The following is a 17,011-nucleotide window of genomic DNA, read 5'->3' as shown; positions in this document are numbered from 1 at the left end:
TCTCTTCAGTGGACCTTAATTCAGGATACATAAGTCAAACAAACCTTTTCCTCTGGAAGTTGCCTTTGGCCATGGTGTTTTATCACAGCAAGGGTAACCCTAAGAGAAGCACTATATGACATGTACAGTTGGCCTGTGTCTTCACTGGCTATTCCTGGGCATTCAGCCTATTCTAATCAGGACTACCTAAACAACAGAACTGAACAATTATTTACACAGCATTTACGGCTTACAAACAGGAGGCTGTGTACAGTTACATTCTAATACAATGCCATCGGAGTTTGAGCACCATGGATTTTGTTGTCCAAGGAGATAGTCTCTCACACATCCTAAGGGACAACTGAATGCATATGAGACTTAACTGTATAGACAGACTCAAATAGAAGTCCTCATTTCCTTTACACTTGAGTGACACCAGCTCACCTACCTGCTGCTCAGATGCAAAACTCGCACACACGCACGCACACATGCACAAGCAAACAAGAGCAAGTACAAGCTCTTCATACAAATTAGGGGTGACCAAGATAGAAGATTAGTGGGGAAATTCTTTGCCTTGACTTTGACGGTGAGAGCAGAATACAGGGTGTTCCCCGGGGCTCAGGGCCAATGTCTCTGCACAGCGTAATTACAAGGAGAAGGAAGCGAAATGAGGGGGTCTCAACGTAGGGGGTGCGGCAAGCTGATTTAAAAACATGCGGGAAGGATGTAAGCAAGTCAGATTCCCAGGATCGGACTGAGAAACCCAGGGACAGCACCATCCCGAGAATCGGGTGGCCCTCAGCTGAGACACTGAAAAGTCTCAGGGAGCACGCTCTTGTGTGTGATTCTCTCTCCTCAAAGTTTTTCCTTTGTTTTGGTGTTTGCAACAAACACAGCTCTTCTCAAAGAATTATCCAGACGCAGTAAGAAGTGGCAGTAAGGAGAAGCCTCTACTCTGTAAGAAATTTCTAGGGATGCTGCTCCCCCAGATTCCACAGTGGGCTCCCTCATCAGCCACTCCCCCTATACAGGTGAAATGCAGGATGAGACAAAGCATCCACAGAGTCCTTGTCTGCATGTCCCCTCACAGGGCACCTCACTCACGAACTCTGGCAGGATTCCCAGTGGAGCACACACTGCTAGAAGCCATTGCTCCCGGCACAGTGACAAGACCTGGGTGGAGACTGTCACCCGCATACGCTAGCTTTTCTTGCCGCGCCATTCCACCAGGTTCACGCTCTCACTGCCACCAGCACCACCCCTGACCCCAAGGAGGTTTAAAGAAAGCCCTGTCTGTCTCAATCTTCCTGTGTCACTGATCCGGGGACAGAAATGTCTTGACGCCCTTTGTCCTGAGTCCTGCAAGGTCTCGTATATGGCAAACCACCACAGCGTCCATTTATTTGCTTGACTGGCTACTGCCTGCAGGACTGAAGTGTCCTGAGGCTACGACACTGACGGCAGAGGACCCCAGTCCCAGCAGCCTGGCCACACCGATTCACTGTATTTCATGACGCACCTGTCTCAGCTGCAGAATCTCACACTAGATATTTCTTCAATGGAAAATGATGAATGACCACGAATTCTAGTAGAAAAATCAACTTCAGAGTATTTGGGAAAATCCAGGGCCCTTGAGAAGGCTCAGTGAGTACAAGGGCTTGCTGAGCAAGCCTGATGACCTAAGTTCCATGCCCACATTAAGGAAGGAGGCAAGAACCAGTTCCACAGAGATGGCCTTTGACCTCCACATTTGCACACGTCTGCCAAGCCACAGTTATTATGTATGCACCACGACTAATTGTTAAACTAAAATTAACTTAATTTTAAAAGTTACTTGAAAAGTTAAAGTAAAGTCAGAAATCACATAGTTCTTTCCCAGCAACACTAATTTGGGCGTGGAGTAAGGGCAATACGATCTCTGAACAGCCATGGGACCGGAACAGAATAACAAGACAGCAGTTATCTCAGAATGGTCCTGGACACAGCAACTGACGTTAACATGTGTGTGAAGGCAGCATACAGCCAACACGAGTCCAGGATGAACTGCTGACATCTACCAAGAAAGGGGGTCAAAGGGCAGTGAGTGAAAAACGACACCCTCCCAGATTATGTACTGGCTGGTGTCAGGGACACACACTTGTAATCCCAGCAGTCGGGAGGCAGAGGAAGGAACATCAGGAGTTCAAGGTTATCCTTAGCTACTGTAGCAAGGTAGTCAAGTCAGTGTCAGCCTGGGCTACAAGAGATGGTCTCTCAAAACAAAGCAGCAAAAAGGTTACGTGCCCTGCTGTCTGAGTTCATTTACATCACAATCTCGGGTAACAAGATTACGGAGAAGACGGGAGGTTGGAGGAAAATGAGGAAGGGACGCTAAGGAGTACCTGAGGGACTGTGGGAACAGTTCCCCATGGGGACACTGTGGGCGGCGAAGCACTCACTGCATGCTGGGAACTGTGTGTGGAAATGTGTGCACATAGGCGTGAGTCTATGAAACCAGGGAAACCCGCGTGAAGTCTCCAGCCTCCGCCAAAGTCAGTTCTGAAGCTGAGCTACTGTTTTGATACTGAACTATTGTTAGGTAAAAGGTCACCACCAGGGAAACAGGGTGACAGGAAAGAGGAAGGACCTCCTGTACACTGAGTGGTTTGTAGCATAGAGCCTGAACTCAGAGCCCGGCACAGCTGAGCAAGCATTCTACCGCAAGCTACACTTCTAGCTACGTGGGCAGATTCTAAGCCTATACTTAATTATTTTTTAAAGAAACCAGAATAAAACTTCAAAACACACAAGAACAGGACCTGGGAAGCAACTTATTTAGGCGCACTGGGACTCTTGAGAAAATGTGACCCTCTCTTCGCACAGAGAACAACTGTCAGCTAATTGTCCAGCCTCAGCAGTGTCTCCCTAAAGCTTCAGGGAGAGGATATAGGCGAAAGAGCATTTGGTGAAGGGACCCGTGGAGAGCCAGAAGGAGCCTGAGGCAGAGGTTCCGACTGTACAGGAATCTGATAGACGACTCAAATGTCAAGTATCGGCTGCAAATGTGGACAGGCGCTGACACCCGAGGGAGAAACCAGAGCCACACAGAATGAACGCCAGCACTGATAAAGGGGCGTTTGCGCCACGTCACCCAAAGCCACGAGAAGCCGTTAGGAAAGAAAAGAGTTGGGAAAGGCTGAGAGCACAACACTGTGTTTAATCTGTACAGAACAGAAGGAACACAGCATTGTGGGCCCTTGATGCCCGAATCCGCTGGTTGATTTCTGGAATCATCTACTGTTGCAGCCATTGGGAGTTGGGGATACTGACATCCAGTGACTGAGAGGTCAATGAGACTAAAATCCTACTATGCATGGGGCAGCCCCACCCCATCCCCTACTCCCCACCCCCATAGCAATGTCAACAGTGCCAGGTTGGAGAGACCTGAAAAGTAGTACACTTGAATACACTCAGAAATCTGAGACTGGAAACTGCTGGAGGGCGAGTGACCTAGTTGGCCCGTAGCTCTGGCCTGTACCAGAAAATCTAAGGAAAGACAAGAGTTATCAAATCCAGTCCAGGGTTCTGGCTTGATTTCTGGGAATTGTTAGCTCGCCATATGCACAAGGGGGTTTGAAGAACATCGCCGCTCTTATGCAATAGTAAAATGAGGGCCAGTCTCAAGGTGAGGACAATGACCAGTGTCTTCCACCTTGACCCTGCTAAGTCTCCTGCGGTCACATCTGTGGAACAAAGTGTGGGTGGAAACAGAAAGAGGCTGCAGGAAAGGACAATGGTGGCTCTGTTAGGGATGTAGGAAGTCTTAACACATTGGCTTCCGAGTCTGTGCAAAGACTTTCTGAGTTAATGGATAATGAATTTAAACACACCTAGATCTCCCAACACATACCTAGGGTGTGCTCGTTAAGTCCCCAAATTAAAACAGTAATCACAGACCAACTTGTGCCTATGGTTATCTCCAAAGACAATACAAGGCAAAAGAAACAAAATTAAAAGAAGACCATTTAAGTAATTCATCAAACAGATACCCAGGAAATATATATCCTGGTTCCCATGAAACTTTGACCTCAAAAATGAACACTAGTAACCACGCATAGATAGGGAGGAGGGCGTGTCAATCAGTAGCCTTGCTGGTAATCAAACAAGAAAAACTAAAGAGCCAGAGGAGGAAGCATAAATCAGGAGCCTGTGCTGACTTCTCCCAGCAGGCTGTGCATTGCACTCTTTCTGATGGGAAGCTACAAAGCGCACCCCCCCCATCCGCTCACAAATACATCAGCAGTGGCTCATCTGTGCCTCCTACAAGGTGAGCTGACACTTTCCATCAAGCTTATGCAGTCTGAGCATCCAAGTAAACTCGTGTAAACCCTTTGATCACACATCCACGCCTGCACAGCTTCATCTTGAAGAAATAATCAGACAAGCGTGCGGTGAGCTAGGTACCAGAAAGGGTTCTGGTGCTGCTAGGGCAGAAAACAATTGGCAACACCCTAAAAGGGCCGCGGGATTGGTACACCCGTCAGATGAGTGGCAGCGTGACTACTCTCAGACCTGACACCCAGAGGTGTCTTCCTGCACTGTGGACTCCTGAGTGCTGGGCAGACCATGAAAACAATATCAAAGAAATGCAAATCTTGGTCTTCGCTGGGAAATAATATGAACTTTGACTCTGCGCTAATAGCAGTTACTTTGAGTGTAGTCTCACTGACGATATTATGAAACCTTCCCAAAAACTCACAATAGAATTTAGTCATTCTATTTTGTCTCTTTTTTAAATAATTTAAAACAAAATTTTACCTTTGTAAAGAAGGCATTATGTATGAAACACACAAAAAAAGTGTTTGTTTGTGTTTAAGATACTTTAAAAATCAGAACAAAGAGGAAAGCAAAAACAATTGCATGGGCCTACAATATGGCTCCGTGGGTAAAGGTGCCTGCTGCCAAGTTTGTGTCCACCTGAGTTCAATCCCTGGGACCTACATGGTGAAAAGAGAGAATCAACCTCTACACGTTGGCCTGACCCTCTATGTATGTGCTGTGGTACATCCGCGCTCAGGCCAGCACACGCAAATAAAGAAAATGCTTTAGGAGGCCGAGAGACGGTGGGTGCAGCAGTTAAGAGGGATTGCTGCACCCCTGGCGGAGTTGAGTGCGGTCCCCAGCGCCTCTGTGGAGTGGCTCACAACCAACCATAATTCCAGCTCCAGGGGACCCAGTGCCTTCTTCTGGCCTCTGTGAGCATCCACATACATATATGTCACGTACGTAGAGACACACGCCATGCAGAAAACTAAAAGAAACGTGGGAGGCAGAACACACTGGTATAAAGGGTCAGTAATGGAACAGGAAGTTAGTTAAACTGGGGTGGGGAAGTACAAGGCAGAGTAGAGGGGGAGAGGGGATGGGATAATAACACCAAAGACCCTTTAAAAATGATACATGCAAAGCCGCTACTGTAGAAGTTTCACATATGTGCACAGAGTTTAAATGGAGTTCTAAAGCAGGGCAACTATGCCCCCGCCAGACATTAGAGCAGCGGTTCTCAACCTGTGGGTCGCGACCCATCCACAGGGGTCGCATATCAGCTATCTACGTTACAATTTATAACTGTAGTAACATTACTGCTATGAAGTACCAAGGAAATAATTTTATGGCTGGGGTCACCACAACATGAGGAACTGTATTAAAGGGTCGCAGCGTTAGAAAGGTTGAGAGCCACTGCACCAGCCCCTAACAAATCAAAAGCCCAGGGTCTGATATAAGCTACATTTTCTGGAGCTGCTGGCCAGTGAGGCCCCATTGGCCCCCCAAACATTACAGCCCTCGCCACTGCTCTTGGTGGCTCTCCAGGACTTGACAGTGAGAACCTATTGCTGAAGACATCACATGCTTTCTGGCCAACCAAGCTGGTACAAGAGCTGGGAGCTTTTCATACTGGCTATCACAGTACTGAACTGGTGCTACACAAGCCACTGGAGAGGGAAAGTAATCACCAATCTCACAGCTATGAACCCTTCAAACTACAGCGGTGAGTGGCCTGGAACCCAGGCCCACCAGTGCGACAACGGCATAAACAACATGGGAACAAGCAACTTCCTTTTTTTCTCTTTTGAAGTTTTATTTTGTGTGTACGGGTCTGCATGTATCCATTTGCACCACGCGTGTGCAGTGCCCACTGAGGCCAGAATATGACATTGGATTGCCTACAATTAGAGTTACAGATGGCTGTGAACTGCTGTGTAGGGTGCTAGGAACTGAACCCTGGTCCTCTGTAAGAGCAGCCAGTGATCTTAACCACTGAGCCATCTCTCCAGCCCTACCAGCCACTTTCTAATTGTACCTAAGTCCCACTCCACAGGACGAAACCCATACCTAGCCCCATTAACAGGAACTATGACTGGACGGGTCATAGGCCCTAGGGGAGAGCCTTACACTATTATGCTGTAAATGGAATGGTATTAGACTGACTCCTAATGACTTACCATTATACCCACAGATCAATGCATCCCTCAACACTCGTCTAAGAAGCTTCTATTTGCAGTAGCTGCTGATTAACACTGATTAACACAGAGGCCCACTACTGGCCAAGGCGCCCTCAAGGGAACATAGATACTGCACCCGGCTCCCAAGGCTCAGGATTCATTGCAGAAGAGGGGGTGGAAAGAGAGCAGGGGCCTGAGGCAGTGGATGACTGCAAGAAAGCATTATCTCCTGGACACATGGGGGTAGCTGCGCAGATGAATAGCAATTACAACACTGCGTTCAAAACTTGCGTAAGCCCAAGCTGGACCAAATCCCACCCTTAGACATAGAGCTATTGACAACTGTTAGCTTCTGGGAGAATGAGAGACAGTTTTCTCAAAGAGAGTTGACTCTGGTAAACCAATCACACTCCTGTCGAAGACCATAGCCAAAAGTATAATCTGGGCAACACAAAATTGATCTTGAAGGATCAAAATGGGAAAAAAAAAAAAAGGACCCAAAGTTGGGTGTGTAGGGAAGTGGGGAGTGATGAGGGATGGGAGGTGAAGGTTATGGATGTGTGAAACTCTGAAAGAACTATAAGAAGCATTTTAAATGTCATAAAAACCCCTGTCTCAAAAAAACCAAAAATAAATAAACAAATAAAATTAAAAATTGTTTTAAAAATTTAAATGTATATGGCTAGAAACAAAAGGACTCTCAAAAGTGTAATCTTCCAAACATAATCTTGTCTACACTATTATCTGAGCTATGCGCATCAAGTCGTGGACTCAGCTCTAAACAGACTTTCTTCTTAGCTTCTGTCTTCAGTTTTCTTTACAGCATGAAAAGTATGGAAACCATGTAAAAAGTTCTTGCTCTGGGCTGTGTAGAGTGTTTGCCAAGTAAGCACTAGGTCCTGGGTTCTCCCTCAGGGTAGCAGAAGGCCTGGGGGCACAATTGGGCTTGCTTTAAGAAATGGTGAAAATTCACAATACGGCTCTATTGGTTATGACATATATAATTAGATTAAAATATTTTGAAGTCCCCCTGAGCAATCAGTAAATCTATCACTCACAAGCCCATTCACACTTCAACCTAAGAACTGTTGTATGAACGCTGTGACAGCATCAATAACTAATGCCCTGGCCCAGCAAAGCAAGCCTCCTCTAGACTGACATCCACAAAAGAACTTTCTGGGGATTCAGCTCAGTTGGCAGGAAGTATAGTACTTGGTGGCTCAGTGCTAGGAAGTACTGAGTTAGACCTCCAGTACTGTGTGTATACTGGATGTGGTGATATTGTGGTTACAGACCTGAAATCCCAGCATTGAGGAGAAAGAGGCAAAGTTCAAGGCTAACCTCACCTAATAGCAAGGCTAACCAAGATGCAAAGCAAGTCAGCAGGGGCTACTCCAAGATCCTATCTCAAAGAGGAATGAGGGGGCAGACAGGTGCTGGAGAGATGGCTGAGCAGTTAAGCAGGAAGCTCAGTCATTGGCTGCTCTTCCTGAGGAGGGGGGTGGTTCTATTGCCAGCACCCACGTGGTGGTTTACTACTGTAGGCCTGTAACTCCACTTCAAGGGGGATCCAACACCCTCTTCTGGCCCCTGGGAGTACTGCACACAGGCTGTGCCCAGACATACATACAGGCAAAGCACCCATACACATGAAATCAAACTTTTAAAAAGCACGTACTGAGGCAGAGGTTGCAAATTTGTCCTGTCCTCAGCATAAATCTCCACAGGCCTGGGGCCTCTGCCACCAGAACACTCCAGCACCTTCCCTGTAACTCTCAGGTCAGGTGGTACGATGTCATGTGACATGAAAAGTCGGTGTTGAACAGCAGATTCTAACTGGAGGCCCATGGGACATATTTTCAAAACAGCTCTTAGCAAGAAGCATGTTGTTTTATGCAAGGAGTACTCTGAGAAACCTCCCCGCTGGGGGTTCTGCAGAGGGTCCAGCTACAAGGGAATGGGGGCTGCTGTGAAGAAACACCAAGAACTTAGTCAGCATCATCCTTTCACGAGAGAAAATGGCATCTCAACAGTCACTCCGGTACTGTGGGAGAATTCTCTTGTACACTGTAAAAGATTTGTCAATCTTTAATAAAACACTGATTGGCTTAATAAAACACTGATTGGCCAGTAGCCAGGCAGGAAGTATAGGTGGGATAACCAGACTAGGAGAATTCTAGAAGACGAAAGGTAGAGACGCAGTCACCAGTCAGATGCACAGGAAGCAAGATGAGAATGCCTCACTGAGAAAAGGTACCAAGCCACGTGGCTAAAAACAGATAAGAATTATGGGTTAATTTATGTTGTAAGAGCTAGATAATAATAAGCCTGAGCTAAGAGACCAAACAGTTTATAATTAATATAAGCCTCTGTGTGTTTCTTTGGGACTGAACAGCTGCAGGACTGGGTGGGACAGAAACTTCAGTCTCCACTCTGGAAACTATCAGAAGCCACGAAACAAAGGAACTTGCCTTTCCTTTTAATAAACCAGGCCCTTCTGAAATGCCTAGGTACCCAGTGCCTAGCATGACCTCGCAGCTCTCCTGAGGTTGAGATACTTTCAGAAACTGCCTTTTAAAGGACACAGATGCACTTGTCCTCCCTATGTAAAAAGCAAGGCAAATAAAAAACACTGCCATGTTGAGATGCTGATTAACATTCTCCATAGAGCCTTGATGTCTCTAAGGTGAGAACCACTTGCTACTCAACTCAGAAATGACTTAGTAACAGCCGAGGAAAGATAAGGCAAGCTTAAAAAAAAGGACAAAGGGAACAAGGGACAGAAAAGGTGGGTGCGTGAGGCTTTCTATATCTTTGGAAGGACTGATTCTGAATTCATACAGTAATGTGTCCATTCTCTAGCTGCGTGACACTAGGCTAGTTACTCAACCTCTCTCTTTGCCTCATTTCTTCATCCATGGGGTACACACAACTAACGAGTAGTATTCATAGGGTCATATGAACTAAACAAGCATGCAAATAACAACTCAACAACACGCCTGGCACACAGTAAGTCTGGAACAAACAGTACCCCCCTTTAGTATTATCTTCAAAGAACTGTAAAATGTTAGAAACATCTCCCCTCATCTCTCTCTTTGACCTAAAACAAAACAAAAATATTTTATTTTTTTTAATTTGCTCTTTGAATGAAACTATCTGCTATTCCAAGGTCAACCCCCACCCTTGAGGACTTTCTTTTCCACGTACATGAGCAGCAGAATTTATTTATATGTAAGATCTCTAACCTCTCGTGGGTTCAGTTTGCTCATTTGAGCAGGGGGAAGTCATATAAAGTACACAAAACCACCAGTTAACAAATTTCTCCAAAGACCAAGAAGAGAGAAAGCAGGCTCGGGGGACACAGTGGGGAGCTGACTGTGATCGTGACCCGCTGGAGTGGGCAGGCAGGATAGACAGTCAATCTTTTCACACAGCAGCAAGCAGAAGGTAAGAGCTGCAGGGCTCTTAGGTAAGATGCAGAAGGTAAGATGCAGGGCTGCATCCAGGGCAACGAGCAGAAGGTTAAGAACTCAATGTGGTAGAAGAGGGTCACAAGATACGAAGGCATGGCCACTACCTGGAGATCTGCACCTCACCCTCGATGGGCTATAAGAACAGGCTGTCATCTAGATGGAACTCTGGAAGCACAGAATTTCCAAGAACTTCCCAGGTTTAAAGGGGGGAGGGGGACCAAATCAAATCAATGCAATCAGACCAGGAAACTATCTGGGTCACATCTCTCAGCCCTTCCTTGCAACCATGTGTACCTGGATTTATTCACCACCAGGGGCCTCTTCCTTCTTTTTTCTTCTCTTCCTCCTCCACACAGGTATCTCATGCATTGAGCTGACCTCAAACTTCCTATAAAGTCAAGGATAACCTCAGGCTTCTGATTTTGCTGTCTGCACCTCCTAAGTGGACTGCCGGCATAAGCCACTACTTCCTGTTTCAAGTGTCCTCGGCACCTAACTCAGGCTCCATCCTCAGCATCTTTTTTGACTTCTAAGTGTAGCTCTGATCACTGACCTTTAAATACCCACCACCTACCACATGTAGAGCTTGGTAAATCTTACCTCCTATTTGCCTAACAACCAAGCAAGGCAGAAACTAGAACACCCACCTACTATCAGTCAAAGCAGGGAAAGGCATGCTAACCACAGGGATCTTACAAGTGCTTTGATCCTATGGATGGTGCAGGCTGGGTGGATGCTAGGAATGCAAGGCGTCCACTTGCCTCTACAAGGCCCTTGCACAGCTGGGGAAACAGTACCATGCCTCACGCAGACTTCATCAGGGACTTACTCTTCCAAGCCCCCTGCAAATTCGTAACATGAAAACTCTGAAGCCACAGTTTTGAAATGCGTTAATAAGGTACTGGCCTACCTACTGGCCACAAGAGCGTATGAGCACGGTCAAGGTTTGCACGCTCACAGGTAAAGCCATAGAAAGAGGTCAGAGCTGGGCAAGCAAACACTGCCCTTTCTCTCCAGGACTCTGGTTAAATGCTGAAGGCCTGGCACAGACCAGCTTCTGCCTAATTTTGAGAGGTGTAAGATCAGGCCGTGTGATGTGGGGGAGGCGGGCTTTCGTGGCCTCCCCTGGACAGAAGCTCAGTACTCTGGGCTAGAACAATTGTCTGCTTGCAGCTGTTCCTACAGCTTTGCTGTCCCGGATATGGGGTGGGGGAGACTTGACAATAGAAATTCTTCTGGACTGGGCAGACGAGGCAAGGGACTATAACCCCATTGGAAAACACGTTAAAGGGGACCCAGCCAGTGCCACCAATAGATGTAGCTCTCAAGATCTGGCGGGACAAAGATCCTCAGCACCTCTCCTGCACACATTAGGAACTGATGAGGTGTGGAGAAGATGACAGAAAATATCAATGTGTCAATTTTCTTGTCACAGGAAATGTGGCTGGCTCACACACACACAGGCTCCACTAGTCAGAAGGGAGGAAGAAAGAAGCTTGGTGGGGTCTATTTCTAGTTTAAAATGTTTTCTGAATAACTTCAGGTAACAACTGAAACCATGGTGTGTTCCCAAGTTATACAGGAGCGTGTATATGTATGTGTGAGTGTGTGTGTGCATGCTGTGTATGATGTGTATGTATGTGTGGTATATGTGTGTGCTGTGTGGGTGGTGTGTGCATATGGTATATGTGTATATTGTGTGTGTATACATGTGCTGTGTGTTTGTGTGTGATATGTGTGTGTGCTGTGTATGGTACATGTGAGTGCTGTATGTGTGGCATGTGTGTATGGTATATGTGTATGCTGTGTGTGAATATGTGTGTGTGCTGTGTTTGGTACATGTGAGTGCTGTGTGTGTATGTATGTGTGTGTGGTGTTGAAGCTCAAACTCAGTGCCTCCACCACTAAACTGCACCTCTAGTCCTCCTCTGAACAGCATTGAGCTAAACCTCTTCCAAGTCACATCGAACCAGCCTATAAGAAATAGGGTTATCTAGCATATTTTCATTAACAAGCTGTCTCTTGAAGCATTAATATCTGCTTTCTATATTTAAATTTATGTGCATGCAGCTTCTACATATTTATTATGAAAAATCAATGTGGCCATTTATATCTTGCTGTTAATCCAAACAAGGGCTTGCTCTTGTACAGCCTATGCCACACCTATGCCTAAAATAAAAAGAGGAGGTTAGCTCTTCTGGAAATGCTTGGTGCCCTGCTGTATTTCAGGCAGCCTCTTGGTTCTAACGACGGGAACACGGAGCCCACAGCGAACCTCAAAAATGTTGTATAAGAGTCTTGTCATTTTACAACTGAACCTTTGCTATTCACTGTTTGGGGAGGTCATTGTTGTTGCTGTTTGGTTGACTGGTTTGTTGTGTGTGTCTATTTTATTGTACATAATTGCTTCTGGCCATAGACATACCTAAATTTAATTTCTCCCTGAACTCAACTTTTCAGTAACTTTGCAAGAAACGCTGGAAAAGCAAGCTCCTTTGTGTGAGCACACACAATTAACTCAAGAGAAGCCATAAAAACTTAATGAAGGCCATGAAGAAACTGAAACCTGACTGGGGAGTTGGGCACGGTCCCTTCCGCCAATCCTGGAGCGAATTTTGAAGGCAGCAGTATCAGCTGATTGGCACAAGCCTGCAGCTTCCCTGGCTGCCACTGGCCCCTAGCAGGAGGCCTGCTCCCAGTTAGAGCAGGCAAGTGCAGACAAGAAGCACACACAGGAATGAGGGCCGGGAGGCAACTGCTTCACTCAGGGCAGCTCTGCTGTACGTAGCTCTGCGACTGTAGGCCTGCAATAACAGCTGCATACATTCTGGGACATCACCGTCATCATTGAGAGGAAGGCTACTAGCACTGGCTGAGCGAAGGCCAGAGAAGCTGTTCTCTTTTGCTATGAGTGCAGACAGCCCCTCTGGCACAGAGGTGCCTGGCCCACAATGTCATAGGGACCCAGTTTGCAGTGACCTAGTCCAGGTCTGAACAGCAGCAGGGATTCGGAAGCGCTTCCTACTTCCTTGTTGTCTGCCTCACACAGTTTATTTTTTAGCTGTTAGCATGAACTTCAAATTGTTGGCTAACAAGCAACAAGTCATTATCTCTAAATCACAGAGAAAGTTAGTGAAGAACTGAACACTCCTCAGAGAGGAGGAGACCCTATAAGCTGACTGCCCTTGGACACTGTATTTCTGTGCCTTCTAGTCTCACGGGATAAGGAACACCTTCACCCAACAGTTAACAAAATGGTGTTCGAAGACATTAAAGCAAAAGGGTGTGTGTTGGGAGTGTGTCTCCAATCACGACACAATTGTTTAGCTTTTTTTTTTTACTGCCCGGCTGCTTTATGTGTGGGGCAGAATGCTGACGGCTGACTAGAAATCACCAGAATAACATAAACACACTGGCAGATTAAAAAAAATAATAATAACTTCCAGAAATACCAGCTATCAGCAGGGAAGAGAAAGAGTTGTCGATCTGGTAATACATTCTTCAAATAAGGTTCTTCACTAGAAACAGGAAAAATGAAACAGGTAACCCTTAAAAAAACAAAAGAAAAGAAAAAACAACTTCACTGTTATTTCCAAGATCACTCCGAGACACGGAGATCTCCTCCCAAAGAACCAACATATAAAAGAAGCCCCTGGAGTTACTTAAAGGCCAGGATGCAGGAACTGATAGGGCATGTTATCATGAAGTTCCCACCACTTGCACTAGGGGGCAGAATTCTACCCCAAGGGGAGACCTTGAACTTCGCAGGTCTTCAGGCTTAAGGAGCCTTGTCAGCACTCGACAACTACTACTTAAAATTTTCCAAAAGACACCAAGTTAAGAACTATTTGCCCTAGATACGGAACTTCAGTTTTCTTACAGATAAAAGTCCAACCTAGCGGTCATTTACTCCTCAAATGTGCCAGTGACTTCCGACAGGCATGAAACAATAGCGCAGGAATTGGGAAAAGCTATGGGGGTCACAATTTTCAATATAGTTCTTTTCTTCCTAAGTGATGAATGATTAATTTCCTTTCCATGCTGCCTTTTCAGGGTGACAGAGACAACTACTTTGGAAAAAGTCAATTCGACCATTACACAATACATCACTGTGGCTATTCTAAGTGGCTGCCTGAGAATACAGTAAGTGAACGTCAGACCTTGAAACACTATAGCCAATTAAGTCTGATAAAGCAAGTTAGCTAACGCGGAGGGAAATTCTCACTACGCTGATTTGCTGGAAGATTCTAAGACTGTCCCGGATTCACAAAACATCGCCCTAGCTTTCAGCGAAAATCACATCAGTCTCCCTTAAGTCGGCTAAGTTTACTCTGAGCCACTTCAAACCTCTAAACTTAAACAGAATTTATTAAATAAACACAACCAAGAAAGGAATCGGTGCCAAGAAACCAGAGCGGCTCTCCATCCCAGGGGGAATGGGAACTTTCAAGTCGCGTCTCAAGTAACTGTGGTGTTCCGCCCTCAAAGACCCTAAAACGGGCATCGGTTTCATCTTCTAAAATAACCTTTGTTTGCCCTAAACGAATTTTTATTTAAACTTGAATTCAAGATCTGCCAAAGAATGGCATTAAATACGTGCTCCGGAATTATCCTCAAGCCCTCCTATCCGAGCGCCTCTGGGTAGAGCGCGGACTTGAAGGCCCAACGAGGCAGGGCAAGCAGTGATTGGACTCTGCCGGCCCGGCTCGCACTTCGTTAGCCCGCTGCTCTGGAAGCCACTGGCCCCTGCACAGGAAGCCCGCACGTTCGGCAAAGGAAGTTCCAGACCTTTCTTGGAGAAAGGCATGTCCCGGTTGCGCCTTTTACCGCGTTTCCTGGCACCCGGGCCGCCCGGCCCTCAGCTCTCCCCCGCCCGGCGCCCGAGGACTCACCTGGCGCGGAGTGTCAGCTAGCCACCCACGCCCGGGGACATGCGAGAGCAGGACAAACCCCAACCTGCCTAGGCTTACTCATCCGAGACTCGGGGCCGGCGGAGGGAGTGGGGTTTCAGGAGACTCCCACAAAGTTTCCCCTCCCCGGGACGCGCAGGCGCCGGGGCGCGCGCGGTGTGCCGGTCCGGGTGCCGGTCTCCGCCAGGTCCTGCCCGCCACTCACCTCAGGGAAGAAGCTGTCCATTGTTTCGGCGCCCGCACCTTCTTCTCAGGCGGCGCGGCTGCAGTCGCGGAAGTCAGCGCAGCCCGGCGTGGCGCGGCGGCAGGTCCAGGGAAGCCACGCGTGTCACGGCGCGCCTCGGGGCGACTTCAGCCCGCGGAGCCGCCGCGCTGCCATACCCCGGTCGCCGCTGCTCCTCCGCACCTTTTGTCCGCCTCTCCGACCTCCTCCGTCCCAACCGCAGCCTTTGTCTCTTCTTCCTCCAAGTTCCTCACTTCTGGCCGAAGTGCTCGCGGGCAGAGAACAGCTGTTGGCACATTCTTCCCGGGCTGGGGGAGGGCGGCCAGGGGCTGGCGACGCGCCTGCCTCCCTCTGCGCTCCGCCGGGGGCGCTCGGTCCGAGCGGGGGACTGCGGTTCACCAGCGCGCCAACAACGGTGAGCACTCCGGCCCCAGGCGCAGCCGGCTCTCGCCAGCCGCCTGCTCTCGCTTACCCCGGGGCTCCGCCCGCCCCGCCCCGCTCCGCCCCGCTCCGCCCCGCCCAAGAACCACGCCTCCACGAGAAGGGACACGCCTACTCCGGGACCGGCCCCGCCCCCGAGAGCTCCTTAACCTTCAGGGGTAGTCTCGTCTCAAATATATCCAGACCACGCCCACTCGGGGGCCTGGACACGCCCATTGTAGCCCCGCCCGCAGCCTGCTCAGGCTTCCCACACGCCGCTCCCAGTCCCAGCTACCAACCAGACCACGCCCACCGGATGCCTGACCACGCCCCCAAGGGCTCCGCCTTCAGTTTTAGTTGTGTGCTGTGGCCGCGAGGGCCCGAGCTACCCACCTAGACCTCCACTGGATTCTTGGCTGCCATGCGCTTCTCCTGGGTCTTCTTGCCACCTGCGTAGGAGCCATTAGAGGATTTGACTCTTCCCTTGGCCATAGAGACTAGATAGTTACAGGGGATGGGAGAGGGGCCCCGGGACCGTGACTGTTAGGCGCTCCAGGGACCTGCTCTATGCCTATCTCATCAATTCGGCTCTGCCGGTGAGCGATCGCTGGACAGGAAGCGGAAAACGGGAGACGAATCCGAAATTCTGGAAGTTGCCTTTCCGTATCTACTTTCTCTGCTCTAAGTCGCGTTAGAAGTTTTCGTGATAGCCGTCGGGAAATGTTTTGTACACTGGAACGGGACGTGCCCTATAGCTCCTTAAAAACTCAACCCTGGTCGTAAAGAAAACAGCAGATGGAAGAAGTCCTGGTTCCCACTGAGGTAACTCCTCTAGCTTTAGTGTGGCCAGGAGTCTGGGGATCTGTAGCACAGACTGGGGTTCCTAAGAATCTGCTTTCCTAGCAAGAATCCAGTTAGCCCTCCAAAAGTGGTGCTTGGCCCAGTGCAGAAAGAACTCCCGACAGCTCGGAGGGAGTTTCCTTCTGGAGCAGTTTAGCAGGGCCAGGCCATCCAAGCACGGGATCCACGAACCCTTTGAACCGACCGGCTGGTGATGCCAGACTCAGGAGCCCAGCGGCGGATTGGCAACTGGCAAACTGGAAACAGCAGTGAACTGGTCTGCGCGGTTCTAGGGACTTGCTAACTGCTAGCAGCTCGTGAAGACTCCTTCCAGGGGAGACTTTCTGGGAAATGACACAGCCCTCCCCAGCCCAAGCTGCACCCTACCTGGTTAGGTTCCCGCTTCTCGGGGTTTATTCCAGATGTTGGAAGACCAGTCTCATTATGACTTTTTCTTGGTGTCCTATCCACCTGCAATTGGAAGAGCGGAAGCTTCTGGAGAGAGGGTATTGTGCTCAACGACCGAGTGAAATAACTGAAGAAACGAACCCTCTTGTAATCCTCGTTTGAAAGTGTTAAGCGTCTTTGTAACACAAAACTGTTTCACTAGCGTTAGTACTCTTACTCCCATCTCAGCGCTTTGAAGGACGAGTCAAGCTATAAACTGATTAATGATACATGTCC

General features: G+C 48.2%; 1 protein-coding gene across 2 annotated transcripts in view; it reads right to left on the bottom strand.

Moving 5' to 3' along the window:
- Positions 1–16,036, bottom strand: part of Myo10 (myosin X) — a 201,702-nt gene extending 185,666 nt beyond the window's left edge. Inside the window, exon 1 of one of the 2 annotated variants that reach the window (XM_041632052.1) lies at positions 15,881–16,036. Coding sequence is in view for 1 of the 2 variants with exons in the window: in XM_041632051.1 (XP_041487985.1) it covers positions 15,050–15,070 (21 nt within the window). In the remaining variant the exon portion in view is untranslated. Of the gene's footprint in view, positions 1–15,049; positions 15,179–15,880 lie in introns of those variants that run through there. The other variant, XM_041632051.1, reaches the window with a different exon arrangement.
- Positions 16,037–17,011: the final 975 nt, after the last annotated feature.

Source organism: Microtus oregoni, unplaced genomic scaffold (genome assembly GCF_018167655.1).
Source record: "Microtus oregoni isolate MIOR12 unplaced genomic scaffold, Mior012 000040F_ref0000088, whole genome shotgun sequence".
Taxonomy (NCBI): domain Eukaryota; kingdom Metazoa; phylum Chordata; class Mammalia; order Rodentia; family Cricetidae; genus Microtus; species Microtus oregoni.
The sequence above is the reverse complement of the archived record's forward strand: the minus strand, read 5'-3'. Positions and strand labels throughout refer to the sequence as shown.